Genomic DNA, 25,435 nt, shown 5'->3' with positions numbered 1-25,435 from the left:
AAGGTCGCTGGCTCGAGCAAGGGGTCACTCGGTCTGCTGTAGCCCCCTGGTCAAGGCACATATGAGAAAGCAATCACTGAGAAACTAAGGTGCCACAACAAAGAATTGATACTTCTCATCTCTCTCCCTTCCAGTCTGTCTGTTCCTCTCTCTGTCTCTGTCACAAAAAAAGGTACAACAAAAGTGAAAGCAACTATGAGTTGATGCTTCTCACCCTCTCTCCCAAAATAAGATGTAACAATTATAAAAATATATTCACCTAACAATAGAGCCCCAACATATACGAAGGAAAAACTTACAGAATTGAAAGGAGCAATATAGAAATATGCAATAATAGCTAGACTTCAACACCCTAGTTCCAATAATGTATAAAACAACCTGACACAGAATCAGTAAGGAAACAATGAACTTGAACACTATCCACAGGTAGGTATAACAAATATCTACAGAACACTGCTGCCAGCAAGAACAGAATACACATTCCTCTCAAGTGTACATGGAACATTCTCTAGGAGAGACCATAGGTTAGGCCACAAAGTAAGTCTTAGTAAATTTAAAATGATTAAAATCATACAGAGTATCTCTTCCAAAAATAATGTAATGAAATAAAATAAGCTGAAAAATTTACAAATATATTAATATTAATCAAAACATTCCTAAATAGGCCCTGGCCAGTTTGCTCAGTGGTAGAGCGTTGGCCTGGTGTGCAGGAGTTCAGGGTTCGATTCCCAGCCAGGGTACACAGGAGAAGCTCCCATCTGCTTCTCCACCCCTCCCCCTCTCCTTCCTCTCTGTCTCTCTCTTCCCCTGCTGCAGCCAAGGCTCCACTGGAGCAAAGTTGGCCCGGGCGCTGAGGATGGCTCTGTGGCCTCTGCCTCAGGCGCTAGAATGGCTCTGGTTGCAACAGAGCGACGCCCCAGATGGGCAGAGCATCATCCCCTGGTGGGCATGCCAGGTAGATTCCGGTCGGGCACATGCAGGAGTCTGTCTGACTGCCTCCCCGTTTCCAACTTCAGAAAAATACAAAAAACAAAAGAAAACAAAACAAAAATATTCCTAAATAATCAACAAGTGAGAGAAGAAATTACAAAGGAAATTAGAAAATACTTTGAGATCAATGGAAAGTAACATACCAAAGCTGAAGAAATGCAGTGAAAGCATAGTTAAAAGGGAAATTTACAGTTGCAAGTGCACATAGTAATAGAAGAAATATCATAAGTCAGTTACCTACCTTTCCACCTTAAACCAGAAAAAGTAGAATAAAGCAAGCAAGAAGGAAATAAGAGTTGGAGTAGAAATAAATGAAATAGAATACATAGACAACAGAGAAAAAACAACAAAGCCAAAAATTGGTTCTTCACAAAAATCAACAAAATTTACAAACCTTTACAGACTGACAAGAAAAAATTCCGTATTACTAAAATAAGAGGAGACTACAGAAATAAAAATTACATGAAAAAAGATGTATGGTAACAAATAAGATAATGAAGATGACATTAACTAATTTCTTTTTTTGTGTGTGTGTGTATTTTTCTGAAGTTGGAAATGGGGAGGCAGTCAGACAGACTCCTGCATGTGCTGACCGGGATCCACCCGGCATGCCCACCAGGGGGCAATGCTCTGCCCATCTGGGGCGTTGTTCTGTTGCAACCAGAGGCATTCTAGCGCCTGAGGCAGAAGGCATAGAGCTATCCTCAGTGCCCGGGCCAACTTTGCTCCAGTGGAGCCTTGGCTGCGGGAGGGGAAGAGAAAGACAGAGAAGGAGAGGGGGAGGGGTGGAGAAGCAGATGGGCGCTTCTCCTGTGTGCCCTGGCTGGGAATCGAACCCGGGACTCCCGCACGCCAGGCTGATGCTCTACCACTAAGCCATCCAGCCAGGGCCCATTAACTAATTTCTATAAAAACACAACTACTGAAACTGAGTCAAAAAGAAATAGAAAATCTGGCTCTGGCCAGTGGCTCAATGGATAGAGCGTTGACCCAGCATATGGACATCCTGGGTATGATTCCTGGTCAGGGCACACAGGAAAGATAACCATCTGTTTCTCTACCCCTTTCTTTCCCCTTTCTCCTTCTCTTCCCCTCTTGCAGCCAGTGGCTCAATTGGTTCGAGCGCTGGCCCTGGGCACTGAGGATAGCTCGGCTGGTCCGAGTGTCGGCTTCAGGAGCTGAGGATAGCTCAGTTGATCTGAGCGTCAGCCCCATACAGGGGTTGCAGGGTGGATCCCAGTCAGAACACATGCGCGAGTCTGTCTATCTCCTCTCCTCTTGTTTTAAAAAAATTGTAGTCACATATAATCTTGAACAAATAATAAATTATTATAATGAGCTCATCAAGAGTTGGTATGTCTCCACAGTACTGGTTTTCTCTATCCCACCAACTTCTCATCCCAAAAGCCCCTTTTTAATTCATATAGTTTTCAATTCTTGCTTTATTGTTATACTATCAACTTCTGAGTTTATCTTCTTGTAAGCTTGTCTATTGACTGGTAAAACATTATTTTACTTTACTTTTTTTTCCTTACCTGACTAGCACTACTTAGGTGATCTGTCCGATGGATCCCTGTCGCCCCCTAAACAAAAGTAACCTTGCCATAATCAATGTTTTTATTTTGCACAGTTCCTTGGAGTTCTTTTCACTCATTCACTCGTGAATCCTACCATATATTTGTTTTTTATTCCCCTTCACCATTGTCACCCATCCCGTTAGCCCCACCTCCCTCCGGCAACCATCAATATGCTCTGTTCCTATGAGCCCATTTTTGCTTTGTTCATTTGTTTTTCAGATTCCACGTATAAATGAAATCATACAGCATTTGTCCTTTGTCTCTATTTCACTTAGCATAACCTCTACATCCATCTATGTTGTCTCAAATGGCACGATTTTCATCCTGTCTTATTGATGAAAGATCAATACAATATTCCATCGTGTATGTGTGTGTGTGTGTGTGTGTGTCTCTTTCTCTCTCTCTCTCTCACATCTTCTTTATCCATTCATCTATCAATGAACACCTAAGATGCTCCCATACCTTAGTTACTGTAAATAATGCTACAATAAACATGGGGGTGCATATATTTTCCAAAGTAGTGCTTTCATTTTCTTCAAATAAATATCCAGAAACGGAATTGCTGGGTCATATGTTAGTCCCATTTTTAAGTGTTTAAGGACTCTCCATACCGTTTTCCAAGGTGACTACACCAATTTACAATCTCACCAAGAGTGCATGAGGGTTCCCTTTTCTTCACCTCATTGCCAACACTTATTATTTGTTGAATTCTTTTTTTATTATTGAATTTATTGAGATGACATTGGTTAATAAAATTACATAGGTTCCAGGTGTACAGTTCTGTAATACATCATCTGAATACTGCACTGTAGTTCACTCTCCCAAGTCAAGCCTCCTTCCATCACCGTTTACCCTCCCTGTGCCCTCTTCTACTCCCCACCCCTTTCTCCCTCTGGTAATCACCACACTGTTGTCTGTGTCTATAAGGGTGTTTGTTTTGTTTGTTTTGTTTAATCCCTTCACCTTTTTCACTCATCCCTGCAACACCCCCCAAGAGCTATCAGTCTGTTCTCTATGAGACTGTTTCTATTTTTTTATTTTGTTTATTAGACTCCACATATAAGTGAAATCATATGGTACTTGTCTTTCTCTGACTGGCTTATTTCACTTATGTCAATTTTTTTTTTTTCATTTTTCTGAAGCTGGAAATGGGGAGAGACAGTCAGACAGACTCCCGCATGCGCCCGACCGGGATCCACCCGGCACGCCCACCATGGAGCGACGCTCTGCCTACCAGGGGGCGATGCTCTGCCCATCCTGGGCGTCGCCATGTTGTGACCAGAGCCACTCTAGCGCCTGAGGCAGAGGCCACAGAGCCATCCCCAGCGCCCGGGCCATCTTTGCTCCAATGGAGCCTTGGCTGCGGGAGGGGAAGAGAGAGACAGAGAGGAAAGCGCGGCGGAGGGGTGGAGAAGCAAATGGGCGCTTCTCCTGTGTGCCCTGGCCGGGAATCGAACCCGGGTCCTCCGCACGCCAGGCTGACGCTCTACCGCTGAGCCAACCAGCCAGGGCTATGTCAAATTCTTAATAACAGCCACCCTGAGCCTAACTGGTGGTGGCACAGTGGACAGAGCGTCGACCTGGGAGGCTGAGGCCCCAGGCTGAGGTCTCCAGCTTGAGCACAGGGTTGCCGGCCTGAACATGGTAGAATCATCCCATGGTCGCTGGCTTGAGCAATGGGTCACTGGCATGGCTGGAGCTTCTCCAGTCAAGGCACATATGAGAAGCAATCAATAAACAACTAAAATGCCACAACTAGCCCTGGCCACTTGGCTCAGTGGTAAAGCATCGGCCCAACATGTGGAAGCCCTGAGTTTAATCCCAGTCAGGCCACACAGGAGAAGCGACTATCTGATTCTCCCATCTCTCTCTTCCACTCCTGCAGCCATGGCTTGACTGGTTTGAGCAAAGTTGGCCCCAGAAGCTAAGAATGGCTCCATGGCCTTGCCTCAGGTGCTAAAATAGCTCGATTGCCGAGCAATGGAGCTGTGGCTCAGCTGAGCAGAACATCACCTGGTAGGGGCTTGCTGGATGGCTTCCAGTCAGGGCATATGCCGGAGTCAGTCTCTGCCTCCCCACCTCTCACTTAATTAAAAAATATTAAAAAATAAAGTGCCACAAGTTGATGCTTCTACTCTCTCTCTCATTCTCTCTCTCTCTTGTGCACACATATGCTTTTAAAAAAAACACCACAAAAAAAACAGCTATTCTGAAGGTGTAAAGTGGTATCTCATTGTGGTTTTGATTTGCTTTTCCCCAATAATTATTATATCCATATACTAGAATATTATTCATCAATAAAAAGGAATGAACCACCAATACATGGAATAATATGATTGAACCTCAACAAACATTATGCTAAGTGAAAACAGATCCAAACAGAGAGAGAAAGTAGATCAGTGGTTGCCTTCAGCTGGGCAGGCATTGCAGGCAGGAGGGACCTTTTTGGAGGGAAAGGTTCTACAACTGGATTGTGGTAATGGTTACCCAACTCTATTAATTTACTAAAAATAATTGAACTGTATGCTTATAACGGGTTGATTTTATGGTATGTAGATTATACCTCAATAAAGCTGTTTAAAAAAACGTCAAGGTCATAGAGGACAAAGAAAAACTGAGGAACTGATCCTGCTTAAAGGAGATGAAAGAGTTATGACAACTGAAGGCAGTACTTAATCCTGGACTGGATCCTAGCAGTGGGGGGGAAATAGCTATAGAGAAATTTATTCGGATCATTTGATGAAATCTGAATAAGGACCATAGATAAGCATAATAACAATGAATCAATGTTAAATTTCCTCATTTTTATTATTATACTCTGGTCATACAAGAAAATGTCCTTTTTTAGGAAACACATAACAAATGATTTAAGATAAAGGAGGCACAATCTCCAATTTCCTCTCAAATGTTTCAGAAAAATGTAACATGTAAATATGTACATATGGAGAGAGAATGATAGCAAATGGGCAGAACGTAAACAATGGGTAAATATGGGTAATGGACATATGGGAGCGCCTAATACTATTCTCTCAGTTTTTCTATGAAGTTTGAAATTTTATCAAAATAAAGTTACAAAAAATAACAATCCAGGCAGGAAGAAGTGGGTGGAGGTATGACAAGCAGCATTAGCCAGCAATTCATTAAGCAATGCAGATCTTAAAGTCACTAAAACAAAGGAAAACAAAATCAGCTGAAAACAAAAGAAAACCCAACTGTCCCAGATGAGCTAGTCTAGATGAGAGCCTAAAATCCTAACAAGCTCTAAGATGTAGTGGTTTACTGCCACTTCTTAGGGCCACTCTTTCTTCATTTCCAACATAGGCATGACTTCTAGACTAGGGCCCAAAGCAGACCTTCCAGTCCTAAAGTGTTCTAGCCAAGCCACCCAAGAAACTAATTTTCCCCAGTGAGCTATACCTGGAGCTCAAGTTTAAAGATTAAAAAGTAGGTTTAAGATCTACAAAGTGGCCTGACCAGGCGGTGGTGCAGTGAATAGAGCGTCGGACTGGGATGCGGAAGACCCAGGTTCGAGACCCCGAGGTCACCAGCTTGAGTGCGGGCTCATCTGGTTTGAGCAAAAAGCTCACCAGCTTGTTCCCAAGGTCGCTGGCTCGGGGTTACTCGGTCTGCTGAAGGCCCGCGGTCAAGGCACATACGAGAAAGCAATCAATGAACAACTAAGGTGTTGCAACGCACAACGAAAAACTAATGACTGATGCTTCTCATCTTTCTGTCTCTATCCCTCTTTCTGACTCTCTCTCTCTCTGTCTCTGTAAAAAATATATATAATAATAACAAAATTTAAATAAAAAAAAGATCTACAAAGTGGCTTCTCAACTAACCCAAGTGCTCCCACAACTAGCAGAGTATCTTACACAAAGTAAACACATTTTTCTGACTAATCACAAAGGGCAACAGCCAAGGATAAAAGCCCTCATAAGCCTACAGGCCGGGGGATGACAAGAACAGCTGCCCTGATTATAAACAATGTCTGCCTGTCTCCTTCCTTCCTTCTCCTTCCTCCCTCTCTGGAAATGCTGATCTATCCCTTTTCTCAAGTTTCCACCCTCTCTCTCCCTCACCCAGCCTCCCTTACTCTCTCGCTCTCACAATATACTTCCTACTTCAAAAAACGCATTTCTTATGGGGTTTCTTTCATTTCTTTCTCTTTAGTCTGTGTAAACAGAAAGATGTCTGAAATGATGTTCACCGAATATTTCTGAATGGTAGGATGTGGTTGATTTCTTTCTTCTTCATACTACAGCTTGGTATAATGATCTGGTTGTGTTTTAACCAAAACATAAAAAGCATTGCATGTTTTTTATGTTTTGTTTTGCTTTGTTTTGTTTTAATCCATAATTCTAACAAAACGGTTCATTTGAACCTTTTATATTCTCTCACCTTTGCTTTTGGGGGAAAAAAAAAGAATGTAAGCAACTTTCTCTTATGAATTTTGTTTTCTCCTATGAGTGGCCCTCCATGAGGAAAAAAACCTTCCATCTGCTCTCTCTTGCTTTTCATCCACCCTACATGCCACCCCTGGAGACACAGGAAGAAGCCACAAAACAGATACAACAAGGCAGATAACAATGAGAGATAGGAAAGCTCTGACCAGGACACAGCTTAGAACAGTGGTTTTCAATTATTTTTACACTTGGGACCAGTGGAAATAAGAGAATTATTTCAGGGATGGTTAAGACAGAAATAACATTAAGCATAAGCAAATTTGACTAAGATCATGGGGCTATAATCTTCATACAACATCAGGGTGGTTAATTCTTTTGCAGACCAGAACAAAATTTCTGGAGGACCAGTCCACAGACCGGCGATTGAAAAACACTGGCTTAAAAAAAAAAAAACAACAACACTGGCTTAAGAGACCTAAGCCCTGTACCTTTTATTCTATTCTGTATTGACAGGTTACCCACCAGAAAGATGTCTGCGTAGCCAGCCAAAGACTCAACTCCCTCTTGGATCCGTGCTCCCCCAGAGTCGTTCAGTCCAATCACTGGAGCCCCCACTGTCATGGCCTGGTCCATTATCTGAGACAGCAGAGAAATCTTTTGTGAGACAACTGATCCTGTTATCAAAAACAGCATTTACAAAGCACCACAGTGTTTTCTGGACAATGTTCTGAGAACACCTTTCAAAAGAGAGTAACACTGGCTTCATTCCCCATGTTGATAGGGTGACAGAGAATCAGCTATCTGAAAGGCTAATTAGAGACCCCGAAACATCCAAGAGCCAAAGCATTTCCCATTAGCAGGGGCTAAGACTGCTCATGATGGCCCTGCCGGTTGGCTCAGTGGTAGAGCGTCGGTCTGGCGTGCAGGAGTCCCAGGTTCGATTCCCAGCCAGGGCACACAGGAGAAGAGCCCATCTGCTTCTCCACCCCTCCCCCTCTCCTTCCTCTCTGTCTCTCTCTTCCCCTCCCGCAGCCAAGGCTCCATTGGAGCAAAGTTGACCTGGGCGCTGAGGATGGCTCTGTGGCCTCTGCCTCAGGCACTAGAGTGGCTCTGGTTGCCACAGAGCAACGCCCCAGATGGGCAGAGCATCGCCCCCTGGTGGGCATGCTGGGTGGATCCTGGTAGGGCGCATGTGGGAGTCTGTCTGACTGCCTCCCCGTTTCTGGCTTCAGAAAAATACAAAAAGAAAAAGAAAAAGAAAAAAAGACTGCTCATGACAACCATTACTAGAGCCACAGGCTCAGCTATAATCATGCACCACATAACGCCAGTTCAGTCAGTGACGGACACATATACAATAGTGGTCCCATAAGATTATAGTGAAGTTGGCTCTGCCAGTAGCTCAGTTGATTAGATCATCATCCCGATATGCCAAGGTTGCAGGTTCAATCCCTGGTCAGGACATATAGAAGGATCAAACAATGAATGTATGAATAAGTGGAGCAACAAAGTGATATTTATCTTTTTCTACTAAAAAAAAAAAAAAAGATTTTTTAATAAAAAGAAAAATAAAGAAAATTAAAAGATTATAACAAAGCTGAAAAATTCCAAAATTCCTATTGCCTAGTGATGCTATACTTGTAATTTGTTAGCCCAATGCATTCCTCACGCTTCTGTGACACTGGCACAAACAAAGCTAGCTGCCAGTCCAGCACAGACGGTACCTGACCCCTACTGCACGTAACACCTGCCAGGGAACGGATAAGTCACTGGGTTATGTAGTTACTGTACTTTTTATCATTATTTTAGAGTGTAATCTTATTTTTTCTAGATGTTTGCTGTAAAACAGCATGCTGTGTTACACCGGCAGCAACCTCAGACATTTTGTGCTTACCCCATCTCTTGACTGTATCATTTTCTCTTGTGCTTCATTTAATCTCATGTTATTTTGTACAATAACATGCTGTGAAGGCTTGTAGCCTAGGAACAGTAGGCTATCTCATATAGCCTAGGTGTGTACTAGGCTATACCAGCTAGATTTGTGTAAGTACATTCTGATGTTCGCACAATGATAAAATCACCCAACAATGCATTTCTCAGAACATACCCTGTTGTTGAGTGGTGCATGACTGTAGTATATTTAGCTGCCAGTTCTGTTTCTGATTACTCTTTTGAAAAAACAGATAGTAGAATGGCACCGAAGTATTTTCATGAAAGTAAACATGGACACATCTGCTAACCTGAGGCCAGGCCCAGGCCTGCTTTCACTTCGGAAACTGATTTTCCTCATGACAGCCTAATGAGCAATACTCCTAACAGTCCCTGATAGTCTGCAAAGCACTTTCACTTCCACTCCTTCAATTAACAGAGGCAGGAAAAGGAAAATTAGGTTTTAAAGTTAAGAGACTGGCCCAGGGTCTCTGGCCGGTTGGCTCAGCGGTAGAGCGTCGGCCTAGCGTGCGGAGGACCCGGGTTCGATTTCCGGCCAGGGCACACAGGAGAAGCGCCCATTTGCTTCTCCACCCCTCCGCCGCGCTTTCCTCTCTGTCTCTCTCGTCCCCTCCCGCAGCCAAGGCTCCATTGGAGCAAAGATGGCCCGGGCGCTGGGGATGGCTCTGTGGCCTCTGCCCCAGGCGCTAGAGTGGCTCTGGTCGCAACATGGCGACGCCCAGGATGGGCAGAGCATCGCCCCCTGGTGGGCAGAGCGTCGCCCCTGGTGGGCGTGCCGGGTGGATCCCGGTCGGGCGCATGCGGGAGTCTGTCTGACTGTCTCTCCCTGTTTCCAGCTTCAGAAAAATGGAAAAAAAAAAAAAAAAGAGACTGGCCCAGGGTCTCAGGAGTAATAAATGATAGGACCATGTCTCGAATCCAGGTGTTGCATTACACAGGAAAGTCCTACTTGTCTGCTAATAGTCAGCCCTACTTTTTTTTTTTTTTCCCTGTATTTTTCTGAAGCTGGAAACGGGGAGAGACAGTCAGACAGACTCCCGCATGCACCCGACCGGGATCCATCCAGCACGCCCACCAGGGGCGATGCTCTGCCCACCAGGGGGAGATGCTCTGCCTCTCCGGGGCGTCGCTCTGTTGCGACTAGAGCCATTCTAGCGCCTGGGGCAGAGGCCCAGGAGCCATCCCCAGCGCCCGGGCCATCTTTGCTCCAGTGGAGCCTCGGCTGCGGGAGGGGAAGAGAGAGACAGAGAGGAAGGAGAGAAGGAGGGGTGGAGAAGCAGATGGGCGCTTCTCCTGTGTGCCCTGGCCGGGAATCAAACCCAGGACTTCTGCACGCCTGGCCGACACTCTACCACTGAGCAAACCAGCCAGGGCCTCAGCCCTACTTTTAACTCCAAAATTTTCAAAATATGATCTGCACATTTCTTCATCTCCAGAGCATCCCATCACTAGCAGTATCATTAAAGTATCATCAGGTCATCTTTGCACTGCTCTTTATCTTTTAACAACTGGACTCTCCATTGAGACAATGGCTTCTTTACCAGGGGTCCTCGGAACCACAAGCCATCTGTAAATAAATTTTAGGGAGTCCATGAACTTAAATGGAAGAGAAATTTACATCTTTATCTTTATTAACTCTACCCAATATTTATCATTTCCCTTAATTACAAATACAGGCAAAAACATACATAAGCACTAGAAATACCTGGGACTTTGTCATTAATAGCAGCCGCAGTTATTTCTGTGCTATATCAAAGTTGTTGCAAGTATCTTAAAATATCATTTTCATTCATGTCTATTTGAAACTATAGCACTTTAGGTCTATTGCTAAATCTTGTTATTTAATGCATTAATAAAGACACACAGACCCTGGCTGGGTGGGTCAGTAGATAAAGTGTCCTCCCGGAGCACTGAGGTCACGAGTTCCATCCCATCCCCAGTCAGGGCATACGAAGAGCAATCAATGAGTGCACATCTAAATAGAAAAACGAATTGATGCTTCTCTCTCTCTCTCTCTCTCTCTCAAATCAATGGAAAAGTGAAAAAAAAAATTTTAAAGCACATGTATTACAAATGTGATTTTAAAAAAAAGTATATATATTTTTTTATCAACTGAGAGGCAAGGAAGCAGAGAGACAGACTCCTGCATGTGCCCGACCAGGATCCACCTCCCTTACAGGGAGAGGCTCTGCCCATCTGGGGCCGCTGCTCCAGTGCTCAGCATCCAAGTTATTTCAGCACCTGCTGCAAGGCCATGGAACCATCCTCAGCACCCAGGGCCAACTTTGCTCAAACCATCTGAGCCATGGCTGCAGGAGGGAAAGAGACAGAGAGAGAGAGACAGAAGGGGGAAAGTAAGGGGTGGAGAAGCAGATGGTCACTTCTTCTGTGTGCCCTGACCGGGAATCGAACCCAGGACTTCTGCATGCTGGGCCAATGCTCTATCACTGAGCCAACCAGTCAGTGCCTAAAAAATATTTTTTTTATTTATATTTATTGATTTTTAGAGAGGGGGGGAGAGAGAGAGAGAGAGAGAGAGAGAGAGAGGGAGGAGCACGAAGCATCAACTCCCATATGTGCCTTGACGGGGCAAGCCCAAGGTTTCGAACCGGCAACCTCAGCGTTCCAGGTCAACGCTTTATCCCACTGTGCCACCACAGGTCAGGCCCTAAAAAATATTCTTAATCTTTTGTAGTCTTACATATTTTAAGCACATATAAAAAATAAGAGTCCAGACTTCGGCAGCCTGACAAAGAGTTCCACAGTACAAATGTTAAGAACTCCCACCCAGGACAGAAGGCACTACATTTCACACGCCTCTGCCCCATTCCACATACTCAGCTCAGTGTCTTGCGCCCCAAGGACACTCAATATGCACTATGTGAGTGAGGAAAGTATTGGGTTTGTTGCTACTAGTAAATACTTACTTTGCAGATCTTTTGGGCATGTGCTCCTGATAGACTGCCTCCAAAAACTGTAAAATCCTAAAAAGAAAAAAAATCAACAAATAAAATATAATGACTTGTCAGAGAAAAAGAGCCAGAAGGAAGAGGAAATAGAAAATTCATACATCAAGATAGTTTTTAAAGGATCTTCAGAAGTTAAAAATAGGCCCTGGCCGGTTGGCTCAGCAGTAGAGTGTCGGCCTGGCGTGCAGAAGTCCTGGGTTCAATTCCTAGCCAGGGCACACAGGAGAGGCTCCCATTTGCTTCTCCACCCCTCCCCCCCTCCTTCCTCTCTGTCTCTCTCTTCCCCTCCTGCATCCAAGGCTCCATTGGAGCAAAGATGGCCCAGGCGCTGGGGATGGCTCTGTGGCCTCTGCCTCAGGCGCTAGACTGGCTCTGGATGCAACAGAGCGAACCCCAGAGGGGCAGAGCATTGCCCCCTGGTGGGCATGCCGGGTGGATCCCAGTCGGGCGCATACAGGGGTCTGACTGCCTCCCCATTTCCAGCTTCAGAAAAATGAAAAAAAAAAAAAGAGAGAGGAAAAAAAAAAGAAATTAAAAATAATTTTTAGGTCCAATTTATTAATTATTCTGTAAATATGAAGAGAGTTAATGTACTGTCAAGAGCAAAAGACCTCACCTTTGCTCTACAAAAATTATCTGTTGCACTGAGGAAAGGAAAACTTTTCATGCAGAATGAACAAAAACCAGAGTCTATGGACGTCAAACACTCAGGCATTTCTACTACTAGGAAACATTTGTTGTTTTGAGAAGGGAGATGAAAAGTGAATCAGAGCCCTCACTGTTTCCTCTTGCTTACAGATCTTCATTACCTTCTGATGTGAAGGGCTTCTTATAGAAATGGCCTCCTTCCTAACCCACACCCCCCCAAAAAAACAGTGGAGAATTAAAAACAGATTCGGCACATGAGGGAAAGAAAGGAAGAGGAAACAGCAGCAGACGACAACTCTGAGGAGAACTGAAAGCACAAGATTATCTGACCTGTAGCAAATAAAAACCTATACTCCTGCAAAGAGAGTGACCACAAGGCAGGGTCCATCCAGGAACCCTGGAGGGTGTGGGAGGGGCTGGGGGAGGACAAATTAATACAAAGTCTGTGTTAGGAGCAGTTAGACCCCACAGGGCCTCTCCTGCCCTTCCAGAAGAAAAAGGTATATTCTGTAAAGAAACTTAACCAGGCCTTGGCCAGTTGGCTCAGTGGTAGAGCGTTGGCCTGCTGTGCAGGAGTCCCGGGTTCGATTCCTGGCCAGGGCACACAGGAGACACACCCATCTGCTTCTCCACCCCTCCCACTCTCCTTCCTCTCTCTTTCTTCCCCTCCTGCAGCTAAGGCTCCAATGGAGCAACATTGGCATGGGCGCTGAGGATGGCTCTGTGGCCTCTGCCTCAGGCGCTAGAGTGGCTCTGGTTGCAACAGAGCAACGCCCCCTGGTGGGCATGCCGGGTGGATCCCAGTCAGGCTCATGCAAGAGTCTGTCTGACTGCCTCTCTGTTTCCAACTTCAGAAAAATACCAAAAAAAAAACCCCCAAAAAACCCAGAGGGATTCAGGACTCAATCACCAGCAGTAAACAAAGGCAAAGGTGAAGCTGAAAACAGGTGAGATTAGGAGCCAGTACACTAAATCAGTGGTCCCCAACTCCCGGGCCGCGGACCTGTACCGGTTCATGGGCCATTTGGTGCCAGTCCGCAGAGAAAAAATAAATAACTTACATTATTTCCATTTTATTTATACTTAAGTCTGAACGATGTTTTATTTTTTAAATATGACCAGATTCCCTCTGTTACATCCATCTAAGACTCACTCTTGATGCTTGTCTCGGTCACGTGATATATTTATCCGTCCCACCTTAAAGGCCGATCCATGAAAATATTTTCTGACATTAAACCGGTCCATGGCTCAAAAAAGGTTGGGGACCACTGCTCTAAATGACGAACCAGCATGGGCCCCTCCTTTCCTCCTACTCCCCTCCCCACAAAACACACCTACAGCCAGTTACCAGGCAAGAGACTGAGCTTGTTTCTCTGGAAAAACAGAAGCTCCCCAGAAAAAATGCCTATAGATATTAACATTTTGGGGATCACTACCAAAAAGCTGGCTCATCACTTCCCACCCTCAGTATCCTTCAGGGCCTATTTGAAATGTTCCATTTTTCCTAAAACTTTTCTCAATCCTAGATGTGAACTTCCCTTGTCCTAAACTCACAGCACCTGCCCAGAACCTCTCTCACCCTATCTGTAATCACTTCTGTTCCGGCGCATTCTATCTACAAAGTGATCGGCTTGTTCAGGGCAAGAACCCTGGTTCAGTCATCAACCCCTCACATTCGTACTTTCCTCATGGGCATAGATATGCTCAAAAGTATTAATTCAATAAATTTTTGTATATATTTAATAGTCAGGAGAACACTACATCCAGAAAGCACAACTTTCTTTACTCTAGCTACCTTATTAATAGTTCTTTCTGTACAAGTTTTTGCTTAGCTTTCAGAAATTACATACACATACCCAGATAATTCTACCCACATAAGGACAGAGAGAGAGAGAGAGAAAGAGATATGATTCCTTCTAGTTAAGCATTTCATAGACCCATTTATAAGTTTTAAGACATTTCAAAGGTAACTCAATTAGCAAATGAATATTACCTAAATACCATAAATTAAAATTTTTAAATTAGCCAAACTGGCTTTGGCTGGTTGGCCCAGCATGTGGAAGTCCCGGGTTCAATTCCCTGTCAGGGCGCACCATCTGCTTCTCCACCTCTAGCCCCCCTCTTTCTCTCTCTCTGTCTCTCTCGCTCTCTCTTTTTCTCTCTCATAGATGGCTCCATGGCCTCGCCTCAGGCATTAAAATAGCTCGGTAGCTGAACAACAGAGCAATGGCCCCAGATGGCAGAGCACAGCCCCATAGAGGGCTTGCCAGGTGGATCCCGGTTGGGGCACTAGCGGAAGTCTGTCTCTGCCTCCCCACCTCCTATGTAATAAAAAATAGATAAAATGAGCGACACATAATTAATATCAAATCCAGAAAAAAGACTTCAGGTTCCTAAACAAGTTCTACTACTTTAGGTTCAATACTTAGAATTATATTTATGTACTGACCTCCCAGGAGATGGAGAGAAAAAATCAAAGTCAAAATAGCAACAAGTTCTTTGTGTTAGTTTTCTGTTGCTGATGTAATAAATTACAAATTCAGAGGCTTGAAACAACTTAAATGTATTACCTTACAGTTCTATAAGGACAAATCCTACATGAGTCTCACTGGGTTACAATCAAGCTCCAAGAAATAATCTGTTTTCTTGCCTTTTCCAGCTTTTAGAGATCATTCCTTCACTTGCGACCCCCCTCTTCCTCCATCTTCTAAGCCAGTAACAGCAGGTCAAGTCCTTCTCACTTCAAGTCCTTCTCACCATCTCCTCTGTCTCCTCCTGTCTCTATCTACCACTTTTAAAGAACCTTGTAATTACATTGGGCCCACCTGAATAACCCAGGCCACTCTATTTTAAGGTCAGCTAATTAGCAACATTAATTCCGTCTGTAAGCTTAATTCACTTTTGCCATGTAAGGTAACATATTCACAGGTTTCAGGGATCAGGACATTTTTGGGGGGCCATCATTGTGCCTACTACCTTCTCCTATGGTACCAGTGTGAAGAAACTGTATCTACTTTGATTCAGTCTGATAATACATGTTTGAACACTTTCATGAACGCCCAAAGCTCAGGGGCCCATGGTTCTGAGAATTAAGTCTTCTCCACCCAGGCTGTACCCTGGGGTCTCTCAGGTCCACACACCCTGCCCAGGGCATAGCTGCCCTCCAGGCACACAATTGACCTGCCAAGACTTACGTGATTACTGCCCTGTGATCCCCCCCCAAACAGACTAAGGATTCTGTCTCCCTAACAAAAAGCACACAGTATAATACTGTGGCTATCTGCACAGAAAAAAAAGCAAATCCCTCATTTGCCCCAAGGTTCATTCCCCCAAATTGTTTTCTTCTCACAAATTTTGCTCCTGGCTCTGCCCTCGAGCAAAGCTCCACCTATGGGAGTTAGAAAATACCTGACTGAAGACGTAAACCAATCTTCCGTTGATTCGGCCCCGTCCAGTGACAACACTGTCTCCAGGAAACTACCAGAAAAAATAAATAAATAAAGATTAAAAAACACAAATGTTTCTTTTAATCAATTTAGCAATTAGGCCCCAATGAAAGATGACCTCCCGCAAAAAAAACAAAAAAACAAAAAAAACCCCACAAATTCTTTAAAATTCAAAATGAATTAGGGACAGGAAGAAATCTCTGATGGATACATGAACTTACCAAAACTTCCAAACTGCCCTTTTGCTGTTCTGCTTGGCTATCTGACCCCACCCTTACTGGACTATTGCCCCTGCAACAGAAAAGTTCTAGGAAGCTGGTCAGCCACCCGAGGCGAAGCGTTCCAAGAAGCCGATATCATAAAACTACAGAAGGGAACATACCAGAACTGCTGACGCAACACACACTTGCTCAAAGCTTTCCCTTAACCCTATAAAAAATATGCCTCAGAATCTGTTTGGGGGCACTTCTCTCGGAGGAGTGCCCCAGCAGGTCTTTCTCCTCTAATAGAGCCTGCGCCCTGGCCGGTTGGCTCAGCGGTAGAGCGTCGGCCTAGCGTGCGGAGGACCCGGGTTCGATTCCCGGCCAGGGCACACAGGAGAAGCGCCCATTTGCTTCTCCACCCCTCCGCCGCGCTTTCCTCTCTGTCTCTCTCTTCCCCTCCCGCAGCCAAGGCTCCATGGGAGCAAAGATGGCCCGGGCGCTGGGCATGGCTCTGTGGCCTCTGCCTCAGGCGCTAGAGTGGCTCTGGTCGCAATATGGCGACGCCCAGGATGGGCAGAGCATCGCCCCCTGGGGGGGCAGAGCACCGCCCCTGGTGGGCGTGCCGGGTGGATCCCGGTCGGGCGCATGCGGGAGTCTGTCTGACTGTCTCTCCCTGTTTCCAGCTTCAGAAAAATGAAAAAAAAAAAAAATAATAATAATAATAATAATAATAATAGAGCCTGCACACCTGGTGTTCGAGTGTCGTCTCATTCTTACAATCTCCCTCTTCCCCTCAGCCTAGAACAGCAAGCACTGGGCTACTGCTTTTACAGACATGAAGGGCGCTGTGGTCTTAGGTCACATCCCCCTTCCTAAAAGCAGAATAATCAAGAGACCCTCTAGGGTTGTCACTACCAAATGCTCACAGGAAGGAGAAGGACACAAAAAAACAAGGCAACTTCACCTGACCTGTGGTGGCGCAGTGGATAAAGCGTCAACCTGGAAACACTGAGGTTGCCGGTTCAAAACCCTGGCTTGCCTGGTCAAGGCACATATGGGAGTTGATGCTTCCTGCTCCTCCCCTTTCTCTCTATCTCCCCCCATCCTCTCTAAAATGAATAAATAAATAAAATTAAAAAAAAAACAAACAGAAAAACAAGGCAAATTCTACAAACCCCACATCCTTAAAGAGGCAAACCCATAATTTTCTTGGACTCCCAGCAATCGCCGTGTGGCTCATAATGGCCCAAATGGAGCCAGCTGGTTTAGTGCCAAGTTTACAAATCTTTGGTCACAAACAGCATACATGCAGACCTGAAGACAAGTGACCCAAGTTGAGCCCAAAGAACTCTACACACTCATGGCAAACACCCAGTTGAAAGAACTGTCAGTGACTCTGATCACTAAAACTCCAAGGCTTAAACACAAAGTGTGTCAAAGAGGCAAGTGGTCAGCCTTTAGGAGTCTCTATGCGTCTAGATAACTTTCTCACCTTTCCCTCCAAGTTTGTCATTCCATACCTGCAGGAACTCGGAACCCACAACCAGAGCCCTGGGAACTGAGCCAGAGTCCTACCACATAATGTAAAAGCAGTTCACTCATGTTCCTTCATCTGCAAACAAAGGTAAGCGGGGGACCTGAGGCCACAAGCAATGCCTCTTCAGAGGCATTCTTGTACTCCAGGGCCCCAAACATGAAAATTTTTCAATGTACCCTGAGTCCCAGAAGGATTTCATTAGTCTAGAGCAGTGATTTTCAACTGATGTGCTGAGAAAGGCACACTGATGTGCCACAGAATTTTCAAAACATGCAATACATGACTATTTAGTCAGGGGCACGGATCTCTTTTCCCTTAAGATTGACCATGATGCCATGGTCACTGGCTTAAGGCCAAAGGTCATTGGCTTGAGCAAGGGATCACTGCTAGGTTAGGTTGAGCCCCCTCAGTCAGGGCACGTATGAGAATCAATCAATTAACAACTAAAGTGCTGCAATTGCCTGACCAGGCAGTGGCGCAGTGGATAGAGCGTCGGACTGGGATGCGGAGGACCCAGGTTCGAGACCCCGAGGTCGCCAGCTTGAGCACGGGTTCATCTGGTTTGAGCAAAAGCTCACCAGCTTGGACCCAAGGTCGCTGGCTCGAGCAAGGGGTTACTTGGTCTGCTGAAGGCCCGCAGTCAAGGCACATATGAGAGTCGCAACGAAAAACTAAAAATTGATGCTTCTCATCTCTCCGTTTCTTTCTGTCCCTCTCTGCCTATCCCTCTCTGACTCTCTCCCTGTTGCTGTAAAAAAATAAATAAATAAAGTGCCGCAGCTACAAGTTAATGCTTTTCATCTCTCTCCCTTCCTTTCTCTCTCTCTCTCTCTCTCTCTCTCTCTCGCTAAAAAATGTAAAATAAAAACATGCCAAGCCCTGGCAGGTTGGCTCAGTGGTAGAGCATCGGCCTGGTGTGCAGGAGTACCAGGTTCGATTCCCGGCCAGGGCACACAGCAGAAGCGCCCATCTGCTTCTCCACCCCTCCCCCTCTCCTTCCTCTCTATCTCTCTCTTCCCCTCCCACAGCCAAGGCTCCACTGGAGCAAAGATGACCCGGGCGCTAAGGATGGCTCTGTGGCCTCCGCCTCAGGCGCTAGAATGGCTCTGGATGCAACAAAGCGACGCCCTAGAGGGGTAGAGCATCGCCCCCTGGTGGGCATGCCGGGTGGATCCCGGTCAGGCGCATGCGGGTGTCTGTCTGACTGCCTCCCTGTTTCCAGCTTCGGAAAAATGCAAAAAAAAAAAAAAAGAAGAAAAAAGAGAAAAAAAAAACATGCCATGGTTTAGAAACTGTTTTTTAAAAAAAATAACACCAGCCAACACAACAATAGCCATTTGGTGTGAATCAATCAAAATTATAGCTTTTTTTTTAAGATCAGCAAAAATATATATTTTTTGGTGTGCTACAGAATTTTAGTAATTAGTTAATATGTGCCATAAGATGAAAAAGGTTGAAAATCACTAGTCTAGTGGGTAAGCCACCAGGGCCACAGCAGGGAAGTATAACTTGGAGGCTCACAACACCATTGTGAACAGATACCTTATTCTTATCAGCAGCCATTCCAAAATCTGCACATCTGTGTTCCACGAACATGTCGCTCTCAACAAAACTGTCAGGGTCCAGCAAGAGACTGATCCGCTCTCTGGCCGTTAGCTTTCCCTAAAATGAAACAAAACCCATTCAATGATGTATGTTATCATAGACAAAGTCAGTAAGTAAGGAGTGCTCAGAGGAGGGCCAGGAGAACAGCTTTCTGCCCCTTCGCCCAGGGGAAAGCCTCGATTTCATCAACCTAAGAGACAGGTGTTATTGTAGACTTCACCTAGAAAGTGGAAAAGGTGAAAAGGTGGAGAAGTGGGGATAATGAAAGCCTGACCCTGCAACAAGATAACTAGTTCCACAAACATTAACTGTAGACCTAAAGAGCAATAATAAAAAGAATGGAGAAACAGGAGGTGGAAAACTACAGCAGGCTTAGTGAAAGGTCTGAGGCTACACCCCCAGATTCACAGGCTTTTTTTAGGGAACCCCACAGAAACTCACAACACTAGGGTCCAGCCCCACAGACACTTTCAGGACTACTTTCTGGTTCTTCTCCTGCCCCCTTTGTGGGCTTCTTCTGCTAACATACCTTGGGGACCATGTTTAGAGACTTTACCCCTGTCAGTGATGCTATGACACAGAGACAACCCCACAGCACAGAAGGGAGTGGCTGAGAAGAAAAGAACTGGGACAGAGAGTGCTAAAGAACTCACTTGAGCCTGACCAGGCAGTGGTGCGGTGGATACAGCATTGGACTGGGATGTTGAAGGACCCAGGTTCGAGACCCCGAGGTCGCCAGCTTGAGCATGGGCTCATCTGGCTTGAGCAAAAACTCACCAGCTTGGACCCAGGGTCACTGGCTCCAGCAAGGGGTTACTCAGTCTGCTGAAGGCCCGCAGTCAAGACACATATGAGAAAGCAATCAATGAACAACTAAGAAGTCGCAACATGCAACGAAAAACTAATTGATGCTTCTCATCTGTCTCTATTCCTGTCTGTCTGTCCCTGTCTATCCCTCTGACTCTCTCTCTGTCTCTGTAAAAATTAAAAAAAAAAAAAAAAAGAACTCACTTGAGGCCCTGGATGGTAGCTCAGATGGTTAGAGCATCATCCTGATACACCAGGGTTGCAGTTCAATCCCCAGTTAGGGCACATACAAGAATCAGCCAGTGCATAAATAAGGGGAACAACAAATCATTATTTCCCCCACCCTCTAAAATTAATTAAAAAAAAAAAAAAAAAAAAAAGAAGTCATTTGACAGGCATAAAAAAATGTTTCTTAGAGGGGGTAAGGTTACAGCCTTCAACCTAACAAGAATCTCCATGGCGCCTGACCAGGTGGTGGCGCAGTGGATAGAGCATCGGACTGGGATGCGGAAGGACCCAGGTTCGAGACCCCGAGGTCGCCAGCTTGAGCGCGGGCTCATCTGGCTTGAGCAAAGAGCTCACCAGCTTGGACCCAGGGTCGCTGGCTCCAGCAGGGGGTTACTCGGTCTGCTGAAGGCCCACGGTCAAGGCACATGTGAGAAAGCAATCAATGAACAACTAAGAAGTCGCAACGCGCACAACGAGAAACTGATAATTGATGCTTCTCATCTCTCTCCGTTCCTGTCTGTCTGTCCCTGTCTATCTCTGCCTCTGTAAAAAAAAAAAAAAAAAAAAAAAAAAAAGAATCTCCATGGCTTAGGCTCCCAAGACTTGAGATCAAGCCAAATTTCTATGTCCCCGTCCCTTCCCCCATCAAAAAACTCTTCAAGCCTGACCAGGTGGTGGCGCAGTGGATAGAGCATTGGACTGGGATGCGGAAGACCCAGGTTCGAGACCCTGAGGTCCCCAGCTTGAGCGCGGGCTCATCTGGTTTGAGCAAAAAGCTCACCAGCTTGAACCCAAGGTGACTGGCCCCAGCAAAGGGTTACTTGGTCTGCTGAAGGCCCGCGGTCAAGGCACATATGAGAAAGTAATCAATGAACAACTAAGGTGTTGCAATGCGCAACAAAAAACTAATGATTGATGCTTCTCATCTCTCTCCGTTCCTGTCTGTCTGTCCCTGTCGATTCCTCTCTCTGACTTACTGTCTCTGTAAAAAAAAAAAAAAAATTCTTCAAATTGTTAATATTTTTATCCCTTAAGAAAGTAGCCAAAGCCTGACCAGGTGGTGGCGCAGTGGATAGAGCGTCGGACTGGGATGCCAAGGACCCAGGTTCGAGACCCCGAGGACGCCAGCTTGAGCGCGGGCTCATCTGGTTTGAGCAAAAGATCACCAGCTTGAACCCAACAGGTTACTCTGTCTGCTGAAGGCCCGCGGTCAAGGCACATATGAGAAAGCAATCAATGTACAACTAAGGTGTCGCAATGTGCAATGAAAAACTAATGATTGATGCTTCTCATCTCTCCGTTCCTATCTATCTATCCCTGTCTATCCCTCTCTCTGACTCTGTCTCTGTAAAAAAAAAAGAAAAGAAAGTAACCAAAGCCAGTGAGGTCATGTTAAAACAAACAACGGGCAATCCTATACACTGTTGTGTAAAGTAAAATAAGTTTTAGGGAAAGCAATTTGGCAATATATATCAGTACTAAAATATTTATCCTTTTTTTTTTTTTGGACAGAGAGATAGATAAGGACAGACAAACAGGAACAAAGAGAGATGAGAAGCATCAATTATTAGTTTTTTGTTGCAACGCCTTAGTTGTTCATTGATTGCTTTCTCATATGTGCCTTGACCGGGGGGCTACAGCAGACCGAGTAACCCCTTTCAAGCCAGCGACCTTGGGTCCAAGCTGATGAGCTTTGCTCAAGCCAGATGAGCCCAAGCTCAAGCTGGCGACCTTGGGGTCTCGAACCTGGGTCCTCCGCATCCCAGTCCAACGCTCTATCTTCTGCACCACCGCCTGGTCAGGCAATATTCATATCTTTTGGCCCAGTAATTCCGTTTCTGGGAATCTATCCTAGGAAAGTAGTCCAAAAATTGTTTAAAAGGGGGCAGAGTAGGGATTTAAACCAAGTCTGCCTCCTAAGTCTGCTTTGGCAAAAGAAAAACCAGTTTCTGGAAGCTGACTCTACACTCAGTAGGATCCACTTACTGGTAAGGATGGCAGATACTCCAGGGAGGAGCTGAGCAGGGGCCCCAACAGAAAGACTGGCATTTCCAGAGGAAGATCTAAAATTTGCCTCGCCCGACAGAGCCATCTCAGCGGAGGGAGTGAGAGCACTCCTGGCACCACACAATCAACCACATTTACATCTCATGCCCAAATAAGCCAAAAAGAAACTGTCACCTTTAGGCCCTTGTCAAATGGGAATTGACATCCAAATCAACACTCAATTTAGACTAGAAGGGCTGGTTCAAATCTCCTCACTTAGGTCCCACCCTCTCACCCCAGTCAATCACTTCCCCCACACTTGTGAGTTATGTCTCATTGCCCTTCACCGCTAAGAATTTCACTCCTATATTTTCCAGGTTGGTTATTTAACTCCTGCAGCCAATCGGTCCAGACTCACACACGTGTCAGGGATGCAGTAAGCGAGTATAATTTTAAGTCCCAGAAAACCAACCAGTCTGGGCCTCAGTTACCTCTGCTGCTAAAATGGCCTACCTAGCATATGTCCATCAACACCTGGGCGGTGGGTGGGAGTGCCTCAGCTGCTCAATCCAAATATAAAAACTAACACTTCCTGGTAAAACCACCTGCTTTCCATGCGTGCCTTTCCCAACCAGCATGCTGAGACCCTGAGACGCTAAGAGGTTTCGCTGGTGTTCTGGGGGCTGGCTGAGTTCCACAAGTTCCCTGCATACACCATACACCCCACCCCCGGTTAATGTGAGAGTTTACCTATGTTACTTCCCCTGCCATATGCCTTGATTTTACTGCTTCCATTATGAAGCAAGAACCATTTTTTATGGGGCATGAGAAGAATAAGCAGAATTTTTTAAAAAATTAAATGCTCATCATTACTTCACTATCTCTATTCTAACAATATGATTGTGAGGAATCAGTACTCTTCCGTTTAAAATAAGTTGACTCTTAAAGATTAATAACTTGACCAAAAGTTTATAGATGTTAAGTGGTGAGCCAGCTGGAGCCCAAGCTGGTCCGCCTAAAATGCCAAAAGGAAAGCAGAAAGTTATAAACCACAATGGTGCTTATCTTGCTGTTACCTGCCTCTTGGGAGAAATCAACAAGTTCCCAAGGTGAACATTCTCGTCCCCGCCCCGCCCCGCCCCTGCTTTGCAAGGATTGGCTGGGAGGCCCTGAGCGCCGCGAGCCGGGGACGCTTCCATAGGTCGCGAACGCCGGAGCGGGAGGGTCTCGGTCCCCTTCGGACTTACTCGCTTGTGCTGCGCGTCAATGCGGTGCTGGCCCCCTCCCATCAGCGCGGCGCGGCGTTTGCTTTCTATGCGTTCGTTAACGGAGACGGGCTGGCTGCACAAGCTGCGGACTGCAATGCGGAGACCGCTCACCCCAACGCTGAGCCTTAAGCCGGCCGCTGCCACACGTACTGCCGCCGCCATATTTGTTCTGCCGCCGCGCCCCCAACGGGCGCACTTGAGTACGCAAGTCAAGCATGAGCACAGCTGGGTCTGCGCCTGCGCAACGTCGGCGGGAGTCTGTGGGCTGGAATGTAATACGCTTGGGCGGAGAACCTGAGAATTCCAGATCCCAGGCCGCCCTACAGCGTCACCCTGAGAATTAAGAGTTGACCTCCGGTCTTATATCCTCCTAGCTACAGACATGGATGAGCTTGGTCCTTGCTCTTCTCTGTCTACCTAGACCTCTAGTTTTCTCATCTCACTCCAAAAAATAAGTAGATAATGAATTAACCAACGTTTATTGAACAATAGACCAAGCGTGGCTTTAAGCACATATTTGTATTAGCTTATTATCCTGATTTCACAGATGAGGTAAATGAAATACAGAGAGGTAGAGGGATTTAATGAAGGCTAAAGATGTAGTGGAGCCAAACACAGGATTCAAACACACAGATATACTATGTGCCAGTTATTGAACACAGAGTTCTTAACCTCCAGTGAGTGGTTCTCCAAGTGTGGGGCCAGCAATGTCAAAATATCAGCATCACCAGGAAGTGAGTTAGAAATGAAAACTTTCAAATTCTCAGACTCCAGACCATACTGAATCAGAAATTCTGGGGATGCAGCCAGCAATCTGTTTCAAAAGATGACCTGTAGATAATTTTGATACCTTCTAGAGTTCGGCAATCACTTTCTCAGGAGATTTAGAACTGAACTGTGGGAACTTCTTCATATGTTTCCCCAACGAACAGGTGATCTTCAAGGCAAAGTACAGGATGTGTGTTTCACATTGTTAGCCACAGAAAACTGCTCAAGTTGATGATTAACGCCTCTGAGCTCCAGCTCATAGCCAGGGCCTTTATAAAATCTAAACCCTTTAATGTTAATAACAACTCAATTCAGCAAACATTTTTGAGCACCGTATGCCAAAAAATAACCACCTGTATTTATTATGCTTCCTGGACACGGAATCATTCAGCTAGGATTCCTAGCTGTTCAGGGAAGCCGAGGGTTCAATGCCTGAAGTTATGTAGCTGGATAAAGCCCATGTGCACCTGCCTGACTCCATACTGGGTGCTCTTGACCATACATTTAGGTCCCTGCTTTGGCAAGGAACTGGCCTGGTAGCACAGAGGAGAATTTGGGAAAGGCTGGCTGTGTCAAGGAGTATATCTCTGAGAAGGTAATTGCATGCAGGAAACACAAGCAATGTGAGCAAAGTCCTGGCATGTTCAGATTCACACAACATAAGGTTGTGTCCCCAGCTTTTGGAGAAACTGGTAAATGAGATTGGGAAGCAATAATGGAGTTAGATTACCAAGAATTTTACCCTGTTCAGAAATTGGGACTTGATTTGGGCTGGCATCAGTGGACTGTTTTATCCTAAAATGCTTTGTAGATCCCTTCCCATGGCATATCTCATAACACGTTAAGATTGCTTAACTCTCACCTGACCAGGCGGTGGCACAGTGGATAGAGCGTCAGACTGGGATGTGGAGGACCCAGGTTCAAGACCCTGAGGTTGCTAGCTTGAGTGCGGGCTCATCTGGCTTGAGCAAAGCTCACCAGCTTGGACCCAAGGTCGCTGGCTTAAGCAAGGGGTTACTCAGTCTGCTGTAGCTCCCCGGTCAAGGC

General features: G+C 45.6%; 1 protein-coding gene and 1 non-coding gene across 2 annotated transcripts in view; one reads left to right on the top strand and one right to left on the bottom strand.

Annotated features, from left to right (window-relative positions):
- PCCB (propionyl-CoA carboxylase subunit beta) overlaps positions 1 to 23,823 on the bottom strand; it is a 70,391-nt gene extending 46,568 nt beyond the window's left edge. Inside the window, exons 1-5 of the mRNA XM_066245322.1 lie at positions 23,600 to 23,823; positions 19,269 to 19,388; positions 15,949 to 16,017; positions 11,851 to 11,907; positions 7,496 to 7,609 (exon numbers count right to left, since the gene is read on the bottom strand). Of these exons, the coding sequence (XP_066101419.1) occupies positions 7,496 to 7,609; positions 11,851 to 11,907; positions 15,949 to 16,017; positions 19,269 to 19,388; positions 23,600 to 23,782 (543 nt within the window). The 5' untranslated portion in view covers positions 23,783 to 23,823. The remainder of the gene's footprint in view (positions 1 to 7,495; positions 7,610 to 11,850; positions 11,908 to 15,948; positions 16,018 to 19,268; positions 19,389 to 23,599) is intronic.
- Positions 13,068 to 13,143, top strand: TRNAS-GCU (transfer RNA serine (anticodon GCU)). Its single transcript has one exon. It is a non-coding gene; the product is annotated as a tRNA-Ser (tRNA).
- Positions 23,824 to 25,435: the final 1,612 nt, after the last annotated feature.

The sequence above is a fragment of the Saccopteryx bilineata genome, chromosome 10 (genome assembly GCF_036850765.1).
Source record: "Saccopteryx bilineata isolate mSacBil1 chromosome 10, mSacBil1_pri_phased_curated, whole genome shotgun sequence".
NCBI classification, from domain to species: domain Eukaryota; kingdom Metazoa; phylum Chordata; class Mammalia; order Chiroptera; family Emballonuridae; genus Saccopteryx; species Saccopteryx bilineata.
Note: the sequence above shows the minus strand (reverse complement) of the source record. Positions and strands in the feature narration are given on the sequence as shown.